This window comes from Mastigoproctus giganteus, chromosome 1, assembly GCF_048544385.1.
Source record: "Mastigoproctus giganteus isolate SK-2022 chromosome 1, ASM4854438v1, whole genome shotgun sequence".
In the NCBI taxonomy this organism is placed as follows: domain Eukaryota; kingdom Metazoa; phylum Arthropoda; class Arachnida; order Uropygi; family Thelyphonidae; genus Mastigoproctus; species Mastigoproctus giganteus.
This window is the reverse complement of record NC_143575.1, coordinates 37,226,824-37,246,569: the sequence shown is the minus strand read 5'-3', so window position 1 is coordinate 37,246,569 and position 19,746 is coordinate 37,226,824. Positions and strand designations below refer to the sequence as shown.

The 19,746-nt window shown below is 34.7% G+C and overlaps 1 protein-coding gene across 2 annotated transcripts in view; it reads right to left on the bottom strand.

Annotated features, from left to right (window-relative positions):
* LOC150090710 (leucine-rich repeat flightless-interacting protein 2-like) overlaps nucleotides 1-19,746 on the bottom strand; it is a 195,059-nt gene that overhangs the window by 136,689 nt on the left and 38,624 nt on the right. For both annotated transcript variants that reach the window (XM_090379575.1, XM_090379566.1), the window contains exon 2: nucleotides 773-935. In XM_090379575.1, the coding sequence (XP_090235701.1) occupies nucleotides 773-859 (87 nt within the window). In that variant the 5' untranslated portion in view covers nucleotides 860-935. The remainder of the gene's footprint in view (nucleotides 1-772; nucleotides 936-19,746) is intronic.

Below are 19,746 nucleotides of genomic sequence, written 5' to 3'. Positions count from 1 at the left end.
CAATCATTTAAAATATTGATATTAGGCAACATTCTAAAAGATCACAAAGCATAATAATAATAATTATTTATTTATAGCTTAAAATTTGTCATCTGTGCTGTTTTAAACTTAAATTTTATGATCCAATCTAAAGATCTATATCTATAATTCAAGAGCTAGTATTTTAACTTAAATCATATGAATTTATATTTATCATACCTTGTGGAGAGGCTGCAGACTACCAGCTGATTTCCATTAAAATTCAATATAAAGGATAAATTCAAAAGGAATTTAAAATGACAATCAGTAAACTTTTGTTGTTATTATAGATTTTCTTTCATGAGTATGAAAATATCTGGATGCTAGATATGTAAACTTTAGTTACATAATAATATAAAAGTTTCCTTCATAAGAAATAAATATTTCCCAAATGATGAAATTCAGTAAAAAGGCTATGACCTGACAGTAATGATCTTGTGGTATTTAAGAATTCTATTTCCATTTCAAAAAACTAGAAAAATATTACTACTGTACAATTAAATATTAGATAACCTATATAACAATTTATTATGGAATTACTTATGAATACACCACAAATTTTAGTCAACCAAAATATCTCAAAAAAAAAAAAAAAAAAAATATATATATATATATATATATATATATATATATATATATATATATATATATATATATAATTCAAAAATTAATCATATAATTTAATCAAATATATTTTTAAAAATGCAACAATGAAATATTCAAAAAAAGAAACAAATCTATAAATTAAACTTACCTCACGAGCAATCTGATCTAATGCCTGATCTTCCGCTGAATAAAGTTTAGTTGTAACTCTTCGACGACCACTACTAGGAGTAGCCATGATAATTCACTGCCCAATGGCTTAGAATAATTATTAATTCAGTTCAGTGCAAAAATTGCATCTGTGGCTTTACTACCTGTGAAAAACATAAATAAGTAAAATATAAATCAGGGCTAAACAAAAAATGCAAGACAACTTCATGATTTATTTCTATATTAAGAGAAGGCCAAGCATTTTTTTTTTTTTTTTTAAGGTGAAAAACTGTTCAGAAAAGTCAGGAACAATGGAATAATCTAAAGAAAAAAATATATAGAACACACATACATACAATATGCTAGTAAGGCTCCTGCATTTGTGACTGAAAACAACAGGATGTTAAACAACAGATGTTAATGCAACATATACCTAAGAATTTGCATTCCATATCATGAGGAAAATGGGAGTACAGGTACTAGGGGAAATGAAATTGGAGTAGTATAAAGATCTGCATTTCACATATCCATGATGCAATAAAAATGCATATATGAACGAAACACAATCAACTACATGATTAAAAGTAAAAACACTACCATTTCCACAAAACAGATTTATGATAGAGTAAATATATAGAACTCAAAAATGTAAATCTAAATAATTAGATAATGATGTCATTAGTTTATTACAAATAATTTCAGTTTATATATATATATATACAGTAGTTACAATTCTAGCTGTTAAAAAGAAATAATTTTTAAAATTATACTATAAGAATTAAATAAAAAAAAAAATTCTTTGTAGCAGTTATTACTGTACACAATATTTCAATTAGAATTATTTAGCTTATTATTAAACTGTTACATGGTAACAAATCAATAAGCTAAATATCTAAACATTTTAAATACACTAAATACACAAGTAAAAATACTTGTGTATGTGAGGAAGGGGTATTTAAAATTTCAGAATGTTAAGAAATATTGAAATATATGAATATTTCAAGATTACTCATATTTCAATATTTCTGGAAAAGATCAGGCAAAATTTGAAAAAGTGCATTCAAATATTACACATACTTCCAGCATAAACTGACTAAAAAATTTTAGGATCCAACTGAAACTTTTTGGAACCAGCATCAAATGATTACAATAATCACTTCGTACCAGCACGATGTGATCAGGTCCATTCTACCTTGAGTTCTGGAACCTATGTTAGTCCTTTTGCTGGTTATGTAATAATATTTTGGGTTTACTTTTACGTAAATCACTACATATCTACATTTTGTTTTAATTTAAGCTTTTACAATTTGCAAATGCTTTGTAACACTGCACTCCCACATCATTTTAAAAGTGTTCCTTTGTGTTTTACCAATGTTTTACATATTTAATAATTGAATATTTCAACAAGCATTACATTTCAGGTGCATTAGAGAATAGGAATAATTGATGATTTATAAAATAATAATAAAAAAAAAGCAAGAAAGCAAGGACTTCTATACACAAGAGTATGGCAACAAATGTAAGATCTAATGCTTGGGCTACAATATACAGTATACGAATAGCCTTTGCGATATATGTGAAAATTGTATACAGTAAAAAAAATATAGTACATCGATTGCTCATATGATGTGTATGCAAAAAAGAAATAACAGTACCTTTCTATTGGCCTGATTTTAATGAAATTTTGGGGTGCTTTACAAAACTTTTTAAGTCAAATATAACATTTCATGAAAATCCATCCACTGAGAGTCAGTTATTACATGCTGATGGATGAACAAAGAAATAATACTTGTCAGATTTCTATTGGTTCATTTTAATGAAATTTGGGATGACTTAAGTCTCTCTAAAAGAGCTAAATAAAAGATTTAATCAATATCTATCTACTGGGAGGGGCTTAGAGGGGAACAGGTATGCCGTGTGTTATCAGATACTCAGTCTAAAACACTTATGGATCCAATATCTTTCTATTACAGAAGATTTAGAAGTCCGGGTGGCCTGCCTCCCTAAAATCCACACTTGCACACCTTCCCGATGGTAAGCCCTGTTACGTCACTTAGGTGGCAACGAACATGTAGAGTGGTTGTCTTAAAGACGCCTGATCAGTGTGAAGAGGAAAAGACCAAACCCTCCAACACATGACAGCACAATGAAACAAATGGCCCTCAGTTCCCAGCAGCTCTCACTCCCCCTCTTATGGTAGCGAGAGGATCGGAGTGGAAGCAGAGGGTGCTACGAATCTCTGGGTACGACCGGGCTGCCATGCACGGAAACTGAACTTGGCCTGTTACAACATAAGATCGCTCCTCAGTGAAGATAGGATATTAGAGCTGGAAAAGGACTTAGAAAATGTGAATTGTAATATCATCTATTTGGCTGAAACAAGAAGAAATGAATCACTTATAAGTTTATCAAGTGGAAATCTGCTGTACAATGAAAACAGTGAAAGCAGCGAAGGTGGAGGTAGCTTTCTGGTCCATAAAGATATAAAAAACAACATTTTGGAATTCAAAAGTACATCACCAAGGGTGTCAAGACTAATACTCAGGATTTCTAAGAGGTATAAGCTAAAGGTTATAATGATTTATGCACCAACATCGAGCTGTGGTGATGAAGCGGTTGAAGGAATGTACAACGAAATTGAGTCTTCTAGATGAGCAGAAAACCCACTACACTATCATTATGGGAGACTTCAAAGCTAAGGTTGGAAAGAGACAAAACAAGGCAGAAAGGGGAACTATAGGAAATTTTGGAATTGATGAAAGAAATGAAAGACTTGTGGAATTTGCAGAATCTTGAGGATTGTCAATAATGAACACTTTTATCAAGAAAAGGGTGAACAGTAAGTGGACAGGGAAAAGTCCAAATGGATTAACAACTAATAAAATCGATTTCATCGTCACTAACAGAAGATATATCGTGAATGATGTTACCGTCCTGAACGAGGTAAATGTTGGAAGTGATCACAGAATGGTAAGATGCACACTTCATACAGATGTAAGAAAAGAAAGGAAAAAACTGACTCGAGTAAATAACAGGGTCTTTGAGATAACAGAAGAGGAGAAAAGGCAGTATGTACTGGAACTTAAGAACAAGTTTGAGCTTCTGCAGAATACTCAGGACCAAGATATCGACGAGGAATATTACAACTTTCTGAAAGTGATAAAGCCCAAGAAACCTATAAGAAAAAAGAAATCAAAGAAGAAAAAATTAGTCAAGAAACACTTCTCATGATAAATCGAAGACAACAAATGAAGAGCAAGATAAACACTGACAAGGAGAAAACTGAATATACTGAGTTATGCAAAGCCATTAGAAAGAGACTCAGAGAGGACATGAGAAGATTTAACACAAGAAAAGTAGAACAAGCATTAAGGGAAAACAAAGGACTTAAATCAGCAGCCATGAACAGTAATACAGAAAGACAACTGAAACTGAAGAATAGCAATGGTGTATTTATAAATAGCAGAGAAGGCATAATTCAAATAGCAGAAGACTACTATAGAGAATGCGAGGGAATGATGCCAGCAGTGGGGAAGATGGATGGCAAATTAGTAACATGTATGACATACCTGATATTCTTCCTGATGAGGTAGAACATGCATTGAAGAAAAATGAAGAATCAGAAAGCCCCAGGGGAAGATGAAGTTACTGTAGAGTTGTTAATATTGGGAGGGAGAGACATGACACAAAAACTGACAGGACTCTTCACAAAATGCATTAGAAAAGGTGTGATGCCTAAGGAGTGGAATAATACAATCATAGTTTTGCTACATAAGAAAGGAGATAAATCAGAAATTGGAAATTATAGACCAATTAGCTTGTTATCCCACATCTACAAGTTGTTCACAAGGGTCATTACTAACAGATTATAAATAATACTTGATCAGAATCAACTGAAAGAGCAAGCTGGATTTAGGATAGGATTCTCAACTATGGATCACCTTCATGTAATATCACAGCTAATGGAGAAAGAAAATGAATATAAAACACCATTATGCCTGGCATTTGTGGATTATGAAAAGGCATTTGACTCCATACAGCATAAGGCAATGTTTCATGCACTGGAAAGACAAGGCATAGACACCCCATATATTATGATTTTGAAGAAAATACGAGAACGCTACCTCCTTTATTAGACTAGACAAAGACAGTAGCAAATTTAAAATTGAGAAAGGAGTTCGAGAAGGAGACACAATATCTCTGAAGTTGTTTACTGCTGCCCTTGAGGAAGCTTTCAAAAGATTAATCTGGTCGCAGAAAGGAGTCAATGTGAATGGAGAGTATCTAAACCATTTATGATTTGCAGATGACATTGTGGTCATAAGCCACGATCCCAAATAATTACAGGAAAATCTCAATCAGTTATGCACAGTTAGTAAGGATTTTGAACTAAAGATGAATATGGCTAAACAAAAGTAATGATGAACAAGTATGCCACAGAAAGGGACATAATGATTGAAGGAGCAGTAATTGAAAAGGTGGAGTCATATACTTATCTGGGACAAGTTATTAGCTGCAATAATGATAAATGGCTGGAAGTCAAGAGAAGAATAAATTTTGGATGGATAGCATTCAGGAAATATAGTCACATACTGAAGAGCAATATCCCAGTTTGTCTGAAACGTAAAATAATGAACCAACATATACTTCCCACCATAACTTATGGAAGTGAAACTTGGGCACTCACCAAAAGAATGGAAGAGAAGCTGAGAAATACACAGCAAAGAATGGAACAAATTATATTGGGAATCAGACTGTTAGATAAGAAGAGAAACACATGGATTAGACAACAAACTCAAGTAAAGGACATTCTTATCAAAACTAAAGAACTAAAATCGTGTTGGGTAGGACACATAGCTCGAAGGCATAATGACAGATGGACTAAGAAAATAATAGAATGGTACCCAAGAGGAGCTAGAAGAAAACAGCAGAGATGGATAGATGAAATTCATGAGTCTGTGGGTAGTAAATGGATGGCAATTGCACAAAACAGAAGGAACTGGAAAGTTGCTGGAGAGGCCTTCATCCTGCAGTGGGAAAATGGCTGATGATGATGATCTACTGGGAGTCATATTATTACATGAACAAAGAAATAATAATTAAGGGATTCCTAATAATAATGAAATTTGGGATGGCTTGACAAATTTTCATCATCATCATTCTACTCTTCTGGTTGGCATGGGTTGAGTCCCTATTTAGATATCGACCTCAATTGTTGTCGGTCTCTTGAATCTTACATCATTTGTTGATAGCTCTGAAAGCCTGTGTTTTCCTTTAGGCATTGGAGCCATTCTCTTTTGGGTCTTCCTGGTGGAATCTTATCTGAAATTCTTCCTGTCAGTACTACATTTGACAGCCTGTGTTGTTTCATCTGGTTCACATGTCTAAACCACTGAAGTTGTTTTTTGCACATCTGCTGCATCCAAATTTAGATCTTTTCTTACTTGTTCGTTTGTTTTATGTTCTCTCCAATTTGTTTTATTGATTTTTCTTAGACATCTCATTTCAAATGCCATTATTTTTTGCCTTTCTTTCTTATTTATTCTCCATGTCTCTGATCCATAAGTTGCTGTGGGTATGATGACAGTTTCATATAGTTTAATTTTTAGACTATTTGAAATTTTATCGCTCTTCTATATGTTTTTGAGTTTATTAATGTTTATCCATCTGATGTTCAGTCTGTAATTAATTTGGCCAATATTACTCCGGTTTCCAGTTATTAGAGAGCCCGGGTATACAAATTTTTGTACCTGTTCTATTTGTTGATTTTGAATGTTTATGTCTTCTATTTTTTTCTGATTTGCATTACTTTGGTTTTATTTATATTAATATTAATTCCATAACTGTTGCTAGCTTTATTGATGTTTGTTAATATTTTTTTTAATTGTGCTTTGGTTTCTGTTAAAATCACAATATCCGCATATTTTATGTGGTTCATATTTTTTCTATTATTATTGTGCCTCTTTTTTCTTCAATTGATTTCATTAGTTCTTCTAGGTAGATATTAAATAGATATGGAGATAAAGGGCATCCCTGCATGTCTCCTTTCTCTATTTCAAATTTCTCTGTTTTAAGGTTGTTGAATTTTACTATTGCTCTTGTATTTTTGTAGAAATATTTTACAAACAATTATTTCTTGATCAAGTGAGATTTTCTGTGGTTGCTTTATTAAATTTTCTCTGTTTACAGAGTCAAATGCCTGCTTGAAATCAATGAAGCACAGATAAAGAGATTTCTTCTTATTCCAATATTTTTCTGCAATGATGTTTAGTGTGAATTTGTCTTTTCTAAATTTGAATCTGTTGTTTCTAAATCCTGCTTGTTCTTCCCCTATTGTTTCTTCATATATTTTAAGTATCCTATTTTGTAAGAGATATAAGATATATGGTTTAAAGGAGTAATGGGTCTATAATCCTGACAATTTTCTTTATCTCCTTTTTTGTGTACAGGTACTATTATTCCATTTTTCCAGTCTTTTGGTATATCACCTGTAAATAAAATTAGATTAAAGAATTGTTATGTTGTTGTTGTTGTTATTTGGTTTTTAGGAGCATTAGCAACTAAGGCCATATTGCTCCGGGGATATGCGGTGGTCATTCCCTGACCTTTCCGTATCCTCCGTGTTTAAAGAATTGTGTGAGGTGTTTTAACATTGCATCGCCTCAGAATTTCCATAGTTCTACTTGGAAACCATCATTTTTGGGTGCCTTGTCATTCTTTATTTGGCTAATTGCTTTCTCAACTTCTTTTGTTATCGAGGATGCTTTATCTCTTCTATTATCTAAGACAAGAGCGTTTTTTCTTTCCCCTTTGAACAGGGCTTGGCAATATTCTTTCCATTTTTTTAAAAAATTTCTTGCGTGTTTCCCATTTTTATATTGTTTTTATTTTTCACCATCAGTGTTTTAGGGATGTATGTTTTAGAGAGTTCCTTTAAAACCCAGTAAGTTGTTTTAGAATCGTGGCATTTATTTGCCTCTTTGCACTTTGCTTTATCTTCCAACCATTTCCTTTTCACAGCTTTACATAGATTGTCTATTTTGTTTTTTATGGTTTTATATTTTTCCCTTTTTTCTTGACTATTTTCTTTGTTTAGGAGGTTTTTCATTTGTCTTTTTTTCCATCCATACATCTAAAATTTCTTCTGTAATTAAAGGATTATTTGGTTTTCGTTTAGTTCCTGAGGTTTCTAAAGCTGCACCTTTAGTCATTTGTTTAGTTGTCTCCCATATATTTTCCACAGATGAATAGTTTATAACTTTTAATTTTTCTTGTAGTGTTTTCCCATAAACTTCCTTTATTTTGTCTTCTTGACTCGTGATATATTTAATGTTGCTCTACTGTTCTTTGAATTTTTAAATTTCCATTTAATTGTTGCTGCTAATTGTTCGTGATCAGTGTCAAAATCTGTACTTCTAAGAGTTTTAATATTTTGAATGGATTAATTCCAGTTGTTATTTCTTAAAATGTAGTCGATGCAGCAGTTTTTTGTATTTCCATCTGGTGATGTCCATGTATATTTATGTTGGAATTTGTGGTAGAACAGTGTGTTGGTGATGAGTAGTTTGTTTTCTTTGCAAAAGTTCATCTCCTTGCTCATTTCTATCTCCTATCCCAAATTTTCCTAATACATCGCTGAAGTCTGTCGAAAAGCCTCCAACTTTTGAGTTAAAGTCTCCCATTATTATTAAAATATCTTTTTTGTTTGTGTTATTATGGTTTCTTGTAGGTCTGAATAGAAGGAAGCTGTCTCTGTGTCATCATGTGAGGAGTCCAGGGCATATACCTAGATTATTTTTATGAAGATACCTTTTTCTTTACCTTTTATTCTTAAACTTATCATCCTTAAGCTGTGTGGGTGAATTTCTATTATTGAATTTAATAGTTATTTCTTTACAATGAAAGCAACTTCTTCTCTATGTATGTTGTCTTTTCTCCCTGAGTAAAATATTCTTCCTTCTGTCATATCCAATGTTCCTTCTTCTGTCCAATGTGTCTCTGACATTCCTACAATATCCCATTCAATCTTTTTCAATTCTTCTTCTACCAATTTTATTTTCCCGGGCTAGTAAAGTGATCTTATGTAAAGTGAAATTATTTTACAAGGGCAAAATATAAAATTATGGAAATCCATCCGTTAGGAGTCAAATTATTATGTGCAAATGGATGGACAAGGCAAAGACAATAAGTCCCTTTATGCATATATGCTAGCAAGCTAAAAACTGATGAAAATGTTTGAATTACACCTCACTGCCTTCAACTGCATATAAGTGAATTTAAAATTAGCCATATAGTGCAAAGAAACCACAGCTTCTAGTGCACACTGGCAAAACCTCTCTTAGGCTTCTTGATTCCATTCAGAAGAGGGCAGTTAGGTTAATTAATGATTCATCTCTAACAAAGTCTCTCCACTCACTGTCTCATAGACGTACTGTTTCTACTGCATGCCTCTTCTACAGATATTTCCATGGGCACTGTTCTTCTGAATTGGCTTCTATAATTCCCGCTCTCTCTTTCAAAACAGTCCGAACACATGCTGCCACCAGCCAACATCCATTTACTGTCCAACTTCAAACTCACAGAACCAACTTTTCATCTTCCTCGTTTATTCATTCAACTGCTGTTTTCTGGAACAACCTTCCTTCATAAATATTTCCTGAAAATTACAGTCTACAGAAGTTCAAGTCCAATGTCAAAAAATATCTTCTTTCTTCTTCTCAAGCTCCAATCCAAGCACAGTACTAAGTACTATAGGTTCTAATACCTCTCGTGTTTGGGTTTTACATAAAAAAAAAAAAAAAAAAACCCTCTAGGCCTGAGAGGGTGTCATAGGAGAGTGAAGAGGATCTGCCAGTTTGGGTGTTCTGACATAGACACAATTTTATATATACAGTTTAATATACATTGTTGTCTTCTTATAAAGGGAGGTAATTTATGTGCTTCAGCACATAGACTATGTACGGAGATGTGCAGAATGCCCCTAGAGAAACTGCAGTTATGAGCATTAGCAGTGGCATATGATGCAAGAAGGTAAGCTTATACAGAAACAGCAAAAAAAAACAAAATAATAAAACTCCTTCCCATTTCAACAATCCATCCCTCCAACAGTTTGTGTCTAGTTTTTTCTTTAATGTATTTAAACTATCAACTTCCACAACAGATGGAAGTTTGTTCTGGCAATCAACTGATCACTGGCTAAAGGCAAACTTCCACACATCTATTCTGAAACCGTGCTTCCTCAATTTGAATTTATGCCCCCTCGTGTGGTCTGAGCAAGAGGAAGAACCCATCTGCATTGTTTGCTCAAACCATTCAAAGCCTTAAACATCTTCAGATCATCTCGCAGGTTCCTAGTCTCCAGATGCTGCAATTGGCAGAACTGAAGCCTTTCTTGATCAGAGAACGTCTTTCTTCCCTTCCCCAATCTACCAGCCCTTCTCAGTACTTGTTCCAGCGGCTCTACGTCCTTCCTAAAATGAGATCTCCAGACCTGTAATGTGATACTCAAGTGGCCTGCCCATTGCCTTATACAATATGATAATCACATCCTTATCCCTGCTAGCAAAATTCCTATATATCATTGACAAAAACTCATGAGCTGTCCTGGCAGCCTGCCTGCACTGCTCAGAGAACTTTACATTTGACTGCACAATTACCCCCAAGTCTTTTTCATTTTCCACAACTCTGAGTGTAGTACCACAGAGTTGGCATGTTACTCTAGAGTTACTGCTGCCTATATGCAATACATTGCATTTATCAATGTTAAACTTCAGTTGCCATTTCTCAGCCCATCTGTCTAACTCATCTAGATCCAGTTGCAGTAAGCATACCGTCATTACTGTCATTAATCAACCTGCCAACCTTTATATCAACTGCAAACTTGGACATTAAGCATGATATGCCTTCATCAATATCATTGATAAATACAGAAAACAAAAAAAGGCATGCACACACGCACTGAACCCTGGGGAAATCCACTAATAACATTAGTCCATGAAGAACAGAGAACATTACTCCACTGATCAGCACTCTGTCTTCTCCCATTCAACCATCATTTTATCCACTGCAGCAACTTGCCCTTAATGCCACACTGCTCCAATTTGTGCACTAGTCTTTTATGGGCAACACTATCAAAAGCTTTCCTGAAATCCAAGTATATGATATCAAAATTATTTTTTGCATCCAGTTCCTTTGTGACCAGATTGTAGTATAGTGTCAGAATGCTCAAACAAGATTTCCCCTTAACAAACCCCATGCAGTTTCTGAAGTATAACTGCAGTCTTGTGTAAACGATTCTGAATTAACTCTTTAACCAGTGGCTCCATTGTTTTACCTGGAATAGAAGTTAAACTAACAGGCCTAAATTACTTGTGTTCTCCCTCTGTGAATTGTGGATAAAATCTCACTTTTCCAATCCACGGGGAACTCCCGAATTCAAGGATGCTTTCATAATTATGGCTTAGAGTTTGCTCACTTCCTTTGCTATCCCCCCCTTAATACAACCGGATAGATCCCATCTGCCCAAAGTCTTCTTATGTTTAACTTCAACAATTTCTCTTCCACTTTCCTCTCACAGTTATTACAAAATCATTTAGCTCCCTGTTAGAGTTTGACATATTTCTGGCCTCCACATCCCTAAAGAATTCCTCACATGTGAATGTAGATGCAGAATACTTATTTGGTTTCTCAGCAGTCTGAGCAGGATAATCGACAGTCGAACCATCGATGTCAAGTAGACAAATCTGATTCATTCCCTTTCTTTGAGTGTTTACATAAGTAAAGAAGTCTTTGCTGTTTTTCTTTGCATCCTTTGTCAAAGTCTTCTCGTAATCTGCCTTTGCTTACCTAATATGCTTTGGGACTTGATTTCAGGCTGGTTTATATCTACCATTGGCTTATGTGCCACCTGACAATTCATATGTATCCGATGCATTTTTCTTCTCTGCCCCGAGTCTCATTAGTTCATCTGACATCCATGTAGACCTATACTTTGAACAGTATTTCTTGATATGAAAAGCCTAGTAGCTTCTATGATTAATTCCTTGAATGTTTCCCATTTAGAATTTGCTGATGGTAACATCACCAGTTGTTCCCACTGTATAGAATTTAAAAACTGTCTGAGACCATTGTAGTCACCTTTACAAAAGCAAAATCACTTCCCTTTACTCTTGATGGCAGCAATAGCTTTCAATAAATCGAACATCAACACACTGTGATCACTTCCATCTAGTTCTTTTATCTGCAGATTCTTAATGCATGAATAATCACTGCTGATAATCAGATCAGCAATATTACTCCCTCTGATTGCCTCTCTTACATGCTGCTATAGAAAACAGTCATCCAATAAAACCATAAGTCTTGCTAATGTGAAAGGTTAAAATCTCCCAATGTAAGTCATTCCGATTTACTGGCCTACTCTATTTCTCTGTACAGGTGACCCCCGGTTAACATTGATAATCTGTTCCGAAAAACAGAGCGCTAAGTGAATCCGTGCTAAGCGAGCACCACATTCCCATAAGGTAACATATATTGTGAGTTGCGGTCGGTGCCATATGATATTTCCTAATCAATAATAAACAGTAGTGAAAAGATGCACAAATATCGATCAAAATATTTAATATTCAAATATTTGTAAATATAAAATATTCTGCATTACATAGGTATATAATTATGTGGTAACTACTTACGTATCAAAATTAAACTTAAAATTCCAATTAAAATCATGAATTTAATTGATCTAAATTGATTTAATTTAATTGATGAATTTAATCAAGAAAAATGTGTCGATTTTGGGTTGAACTTTGGCCCTCTTCCAAATAAACTAAAAGGGGTATTAATTTTAAATCCCCCGCAGCGTTACCATCCAACAATAAAGTCACCCGAACCTTTGCCGCTTTGAAACCTGGCATGTTTTTTTCTTCTTTCAATATGAAATTTCTTTTAGGCATTCGTTTCCACAAAAGTCCTGCTTCATCTGTGTTAAAAACTTGTTGAGAAGTATAACACATAATATCCCTCTTCAATAATTTTAACAAGTTCTTTTTTGAAAGTTTCGGCTCCTTCTGCACTTGCAGCTTCTCCCTGGATTTTAAATCTATTCAACCAGCCCTTACTAGTTTTAAATGGTTCCACATTTTTTTTTTTTTTAGGTGAGTTTTCTTCAGATCATCATATTGGCTAATCTCTCTCTCTCTCTCTCTCTCTCTCTCTCTTTTTTTTTTTTTTTTTAATAATATTTAACTTCACTGAATTCTGCATTGGATATTATCTTCAATAAAATTAAAGTCTTTCCATTTCAATCCTAATAGCCATACTAGTCCTAGTTGCTTGCAGTGGAACAGCTTTCTTTCCCGCTGCTAAAATTTATTTTTTTTTTTATAATTGTTCTTACAGTTAAACTTGCAAGTCCTAAATTATGGTACACATCCGCTTGTCTTTGATTCGCTTCAAAACGTCTAATTTAATTTTCAAATTCAGTCTTTTTCTTATATTTATAGTCTTCGTACTGCGCCCAGACTGTTGCTTTTTCATTCCTATCGGTCATTATTAGCTCTTCGAAAATGTAACTGCATTGGTTACATTAATTATGATACAATGCTCAAGTAAACTGTCCATTACGTACGATGTCTAATACTGTACTGAGTGATGACTAGACTTCGGATAAATGCGTATAACGCAAATATTACAAGCAATATACTTGATCATTTAAAATGTTGATCTCGGAACTCCATAGCAAGTCACTGTACTGCAATAAATTAGCATGCGAGAAATTTTCACTGAGCGTGGGAAAATTTCTCAAGTCAGCGTGGGAAATGTTTTAATTCTTTTTTGCTATTCATTTTCAAGCTATTGACTCCATCAAATGAAACGATTTCGTTAAATATGCCAAAAATGCAATCTGTAAAAGAGCGTTATAGTGATCTGTGACAGCATTATAGTCAGATACGGGTTATAATATAAGAACAGCGTTATAACGAATCAGTGTAAAGTGAACCGTGTTATAACGGGGGCCTGCTGTACTGTTGTTTGTTGTACTCACCAGAGTCATTAGGCTTATAACACACTCTTACTGTAATTTTTGCTTTTCTAGCACTTATTTCACACCAAACTGACTCAACATTACACTGGCCACCCATGTCAACTAGATGCACTGCTTTACTAAACAAATAACCAGTCTCCCCTCCTATCCTGTCTGGCCTTTCTATATACAATGTATTCCTCCTATTCAAATTCTGCATCTCTGATATCTGAGTGACACCACATCTCTGAAATCCCAATAATGGCCACATTGATGTCGTGAACAGCACTTCAAATTTATTTACTATGCTCCTAGCATCGGTGTACATGCAAGTATACATGCAGCTGTTCTTACTCTTGGTTATACAAATACAGCCCATGTATTTACTTGTTCCATAAGAACTCTCAGCAGTCTTAGAAATCCACAGCAACTTGCTTTACAGGCCACTGTCTATAGTGAATGGGGTCAAGCCAGTGGAAGACACTGGGTAATGCTGAACTGTACATTGGTGCTCCATAGTCTAGTTTAGATCTTTTCAGGGTGATAAGGACTCTATATAACCATAACAAGGTAAGGTGATTGGCTCCCCACCTACTTGCTGAGAGAACCAGGATGATGTTTATCTTTTGCTGAAATAATGTTCTTAGCTTTTTAATGTGCTCTGAAATGGTAGGTTTTGGGTTTAATATGATACCTAAGAACTATATGCTAGTGTATACTGTTAATGGTTGTCCACTGAGTTGCAGTTCTCAATTTGGATGAAAGTTACATTGATGGCAAAAATGGATGCACATTTTTTGGAGACAAAGTTGAAACCATTGACAAATCTTAGTTATTGCCCCTTGTAATTGTCCATTGACAGTATGCATGTTCTTCAGAAAGAATTTTTCTCTGAAAGACAAGCAGTATAATTTACCTTTTCTACTACTCGTGTAGATCTATCTCTCTCAACATCTAGGAACAGTGCTGTGGGAATGGATGGAATTCACTCCTCAGTTATAACACAAAATACCTAGGTCTACAGTGTTGTAGCAACTCTAGGATTTGTATGGCAGTTATATTAACTGCAGTTATAAAAAAGTAGCCTTCAGCATGAAGCCTTTGGAACTCCCTCTTCTTGAGAGAAGTCTTGGGACAATGACATTTTGAAGTGAACTTGGAAGGCGCATTCGTGCAGGAAGTTTTAGATGAAGATCAGCAAGTTTCTGCAAAGCTCATGGCAATGTAATTTGTGGTGTATCCCTACTTTTATATGGAATTATGTTTTACCGATGTCTTAGCAAACATTACTAATGCTCCAATCTTAGGAATGCATTCTGAACAGTATCCTCTATTCTTACTACTATATTCAGTACTGATCTATTTCATATAATAAATTATGAAGAATGGAGACGGCAAAAGTTTTGTAGATATCAACAGCAGACCATGGTTTACCATCTATTTGAGAATTTTGCAAAGAAAAAAAGGTCAAGGTGATGAACTTTTGTCTTTGCAAAATTAAGGTCAAGGCTTATTGTTACCAGAGTTCATCAGATCTTGACCCAATTTGGGGAAGGCAAGTACTGCAGCACGATGCCATTTAGATTAAGAAGTAACTGTAATGATTCAATAATTAATTCTTCTTATCAATAAGGAGTGAATTCCATCCATTCCCACAGCAATGTGCCTAGATGTTAAGAGAGATCTACATGGGTAGTAGAAAGGTAAGTTAACTGCTTGTCTCTTTCAGAGAAAAATTGTCTTTCTGAATTGGTTTTGTATCTTCAGAAGGCTGATGCAAAGTTTTTCTGCTGATGTTTCAGCAAAGGTCTCCCTTAAAATGTTGATAATTTGTGAGGGATCAGCAATACTCTGAGCCCGCCATTCTACAACAGCCAGAGGGGAAGTAATCAGATATTTACCGTTCATATTCCTCGGTGTTTTCCAAATTTTCTGGTATTTATCACTTATTTTCCTGGGCATTTTCCAAATTGTGTGTAGGGGTTGTAGTACTTCATTTATGGCTGAAGTGAAACTATCCAATCAGCCTTTTTATTGCTCATCTAACATACCTTGATTGAGTGAGTTTATACTGACTAATAAGTTTAGTTGTAGTTGGATTATGACAAAAGGTAATGCAAGCTTTATTTTGTTCTTTTTTAACTGCACAGTACTTCAAACTCTACCAGATTTTTGGGTGTACTTAAAAGTTATGATGGTAATTTTGGTATGGCTTTTTCAGTTGCATGCAATATATTGACAAATGCAGAGTAATGCATATGGGTAGCAATAACTCAAGAAAAACGTACCAACTGTTTGGTACTACACTCAGGGAAGTGGAAAGTGAAAAAGACATGGGGGTAATTGTACAGTCAAATATGAAGTTCGCTGAGCAGTGCAGACAGGCTGCCAGGGCAGGTCATGGAGTCTTGTCAATGATATATGGGAATTTTGCTAGCAGGGACAGGAAGGTGATTATTCCTCATTATGTACAAACTACCTACTCTAGGCCACACCTGGGTAGGTAGTTTGTACATAATGAGGCCTCCAGACCTGTACACAGGTCTGGAGGCCTCATTTTAGGGAGGATGTAGAGTTGCTAGAACGAGTACACAGAAGGGCAACAAATTTGGTGAGGGGAACAAAGTGATGCTCTTACCAAGAAAGACTTAAGATTGCAAATTGCAGTGCCTGGAGAGTAGGCACCTGCGAGGTGATCTGATTGAGGTGTATAAGGCCTTGAATGGGTTGAGCAAGCTGAATGCTGATGGGATTCTTCCTCTTGCTCAGACTAAGAACCTGAGGAGGCACAGTTTAAAATTGAAGAAAGATAGTTGTAGAATAGATGTGCGGAAATTTGCCTTCAGGCAGTGAGTAGTTGATTGGTGGAACAGGCTTCCATCTTTTGTTGTGGAAGTTAATAGTCTAAATAAATTTAAGGCTGACATTTGAAACAAATGGAGGGATGAAATGGGGTTTTTTTGGTTTTTTTTTGGCTGATGATGCATAAGCTCTTTGTTGCATCGTATGCCTCTACTAATGCTAATGCTAATATTTTTTGCATGACATACTCAATCACTTCATCACTTGGAGGCTGTTGAATTATTTGTGGGTCAAGTGTCACTAATGTTTATAGGTTGGGCAATCTGCTTTTTCAGTGAGCCATTGTGAATTTTTATTATTATTGAAAAACAGGTACTGTGTAGATGGTTGTTGGTTATCTTCTACTTTAGAATAGGATACAGAGTTGCTGAGCAGATGGTCAATTTTATTTCAGTATTTGTTCCAGAGGAAGGTGAACATACATAGGTGACCCATCATTTTGAAGAAGATTACTATTTAAAAATGTGCAATCCATGTGCTTATTACCCCATAGAAGATGTAGAAAGGTGTAGGTAGTTTGAGCGATGATATTATCTAGCTCATTTTGTTGGATGGTATAATTTGGTGGCATACACAAAGAGCCGATTGTAAAATGGATATTAACAGCTATTTGAACTGCTGCTCCCTCTAGGGAAGAGTTCAGTAAAAGTTTCAGCTGGAACATGTGGATTTGTTAGAATTGCTACACCAGTGCGAGTAGTGTTTTGAAAGATTATCCTTTCTAAAGACATTTTCTAAACGTGTAAACTATGATGGGGCAAATTTTAAACTCTGCTACACAGACTTTTCTACTTGATAAATTGTTTTTCTTTTGTTTTTTTTAATCCATTTGCTCAAAATCAGAAGTTCAGTTATTATCCGTGTTTATTTGATATGGAAGATGTAATTATTTCTTACATGCTCCCTCTAGGGAAGAGTTCAGTAAAAGTTTCAGCTGGAACATGTGGATTTGTTAGAATTGCTACACCAGTGCGAGTAGTGTTTTGAAAGATTATCCTTTCTAAAGACATTTTCTAAACGTGTAAACTATGATGGGGCAAATTTTAAACTCTGCTACACAGACTTTTCTACTTGATAAATTGTTTTTCTTTTGTTTTTTTTAATCCATTTGCTCAAAATCAGAAGTTCAGTTATTATCCGTGTTTATTTGATATGGAAGATGTAATTATTTCTTACATGGCCTTCAATATTGCTTAGCAAATTGAAATTCAAAGTAAGAGTTGACTATGGCCATTGTTCAGTGAATCAATATAAGAACAATTTTTATTAGAAGTTTTTATTGTCTATAATTTATTTATTTTTAATAATACAAATGTGATCATATAATGCAATTCTATCATACAATCAGAGCCGGTCCAAACTATGTGAGAGCTGGGCAGTCTACCTGGGCACTGATGCTTTGGGGCCGCATGACACTGAGGGTGTAGAGGTTTGAGAAGGTGTATATGCTACGTGGAAGGTGGAAAACGAAAGATTTGGGGAAAGATGTGGAGGCTCTTTCTCTGTTCCTTTCTTTCTCTATAGTGCAGTAAACAGTTGAAAATGCATCAGTCAGTTTGTTGTTGTATTACAGTGATTAATGATAATAATTAGTGTACTAGTAACGCAATAGAATTTATTTACCTTGCTAACTATAAATTTATTTTTAGACTATCCCCAATGGCTACCAAAAAATTACCTGGAGCCCAAATTTGAAAAAGACAATAAAAAAATATTAGAATATCAAAAGCATCCAAAACTCTTGAAATACCTGAAAACTACCCATGTTGAATCCTCTTCCATTGTGCTCGCTGAAAACGAAAGAAAGAAAGAGATGCAAATAATGAGTGTACACTCCATCGATCATGGGGATAAAAACATTCAAGACATTGTTGATGTTATATTTAATAAGGAAATAAGTTGCATTTCCTTATTAAATTGGACAGTGATAAAAATGTACATGTTGTAAATATCAAAAATGAAATGTGCGATTTGGATTTTAACTTTAATAAAGAAGGCAATCTTGAAATAGACATTTCAAAGCGAAATGGCAACATAAGCCTTTGGCCTGACAAATCACCACTTCCTGAATCCGACCATAAAAAGGACCATGTGCTGTGAGACATGATTTTAATTTCCCGAAAGATTCTACTAATTGCAACTTCTCTGTTTCAATGTGCTATAGGAAAATTAGCAATGGTAAAAATATTTAAGAAGATGGTTAGTTTATTCTGAGAGCATAAATGCAGTGTTTTGCCTCTACTGTAAGCTTTTTGATGATTTAAATGGAAGTAGTTTAGCAAAGAAGGGAATGAGTGTTTGGAAACATCTGAATGAATACTTAATATCACACGAAAACTTCCCCATCACTTGAAATGCTATAAAATGTAGCTTTAAACTGATGTTGTTTGGTTTTTAGGAGCATTAGCAACTAAGGCCATATTGCTCCAGGATATGCGGTGGTCATTCCTTAACCTTTCCGCATCCTCCGTATTTGGTGGTGACGGGCTCGAACCCCGGTCTAATCAAGAAGCGTGTGCTACGCACTGCTGCTCCTTCCCACCTGGCTACGGAGGCGCCGCTTTAAACTGAGCCACATTTTATATGCAAATAGCTAAGAAAAATGAAAGAAGTCATTGGAGAAGTGTGCTAGAAAGGTTAATAAGTAGAACCCTATATTTGGTCGAAAACAATTTAGCTTTTCGTGGCTCTTCAGATCGTTTATTTCCGCCACATAACAGTAATTTTCTAAGCTTTGTTGAACTGGTAGGCAAATATGATTTGGTCATGAGTGAATATCTACATCAAATAACATCCGCTGAAACCCACGTTCATTACTGCGATAAAACAGTCCAAAATGAGTTGATTGATGTGCTTGGAGACTTTACTCTTAAAAATATACTAGAAAGAGCTAGGAAAGGGAAATATTTTAGTATAATTGTAGATTGTACTCCTGATGTTAAGTCTTATTGAACAACTTTCCATGACAATAAGATTTGCTGACATCGATTATGTTAAAATTAAAGAACGTTTTCTTGCTTACCAACTAATCACTGATTCATTTGGAAAGGGAATTTATGAATCTATAGTGCAAATTTTGGAAGATTTTCAATTGG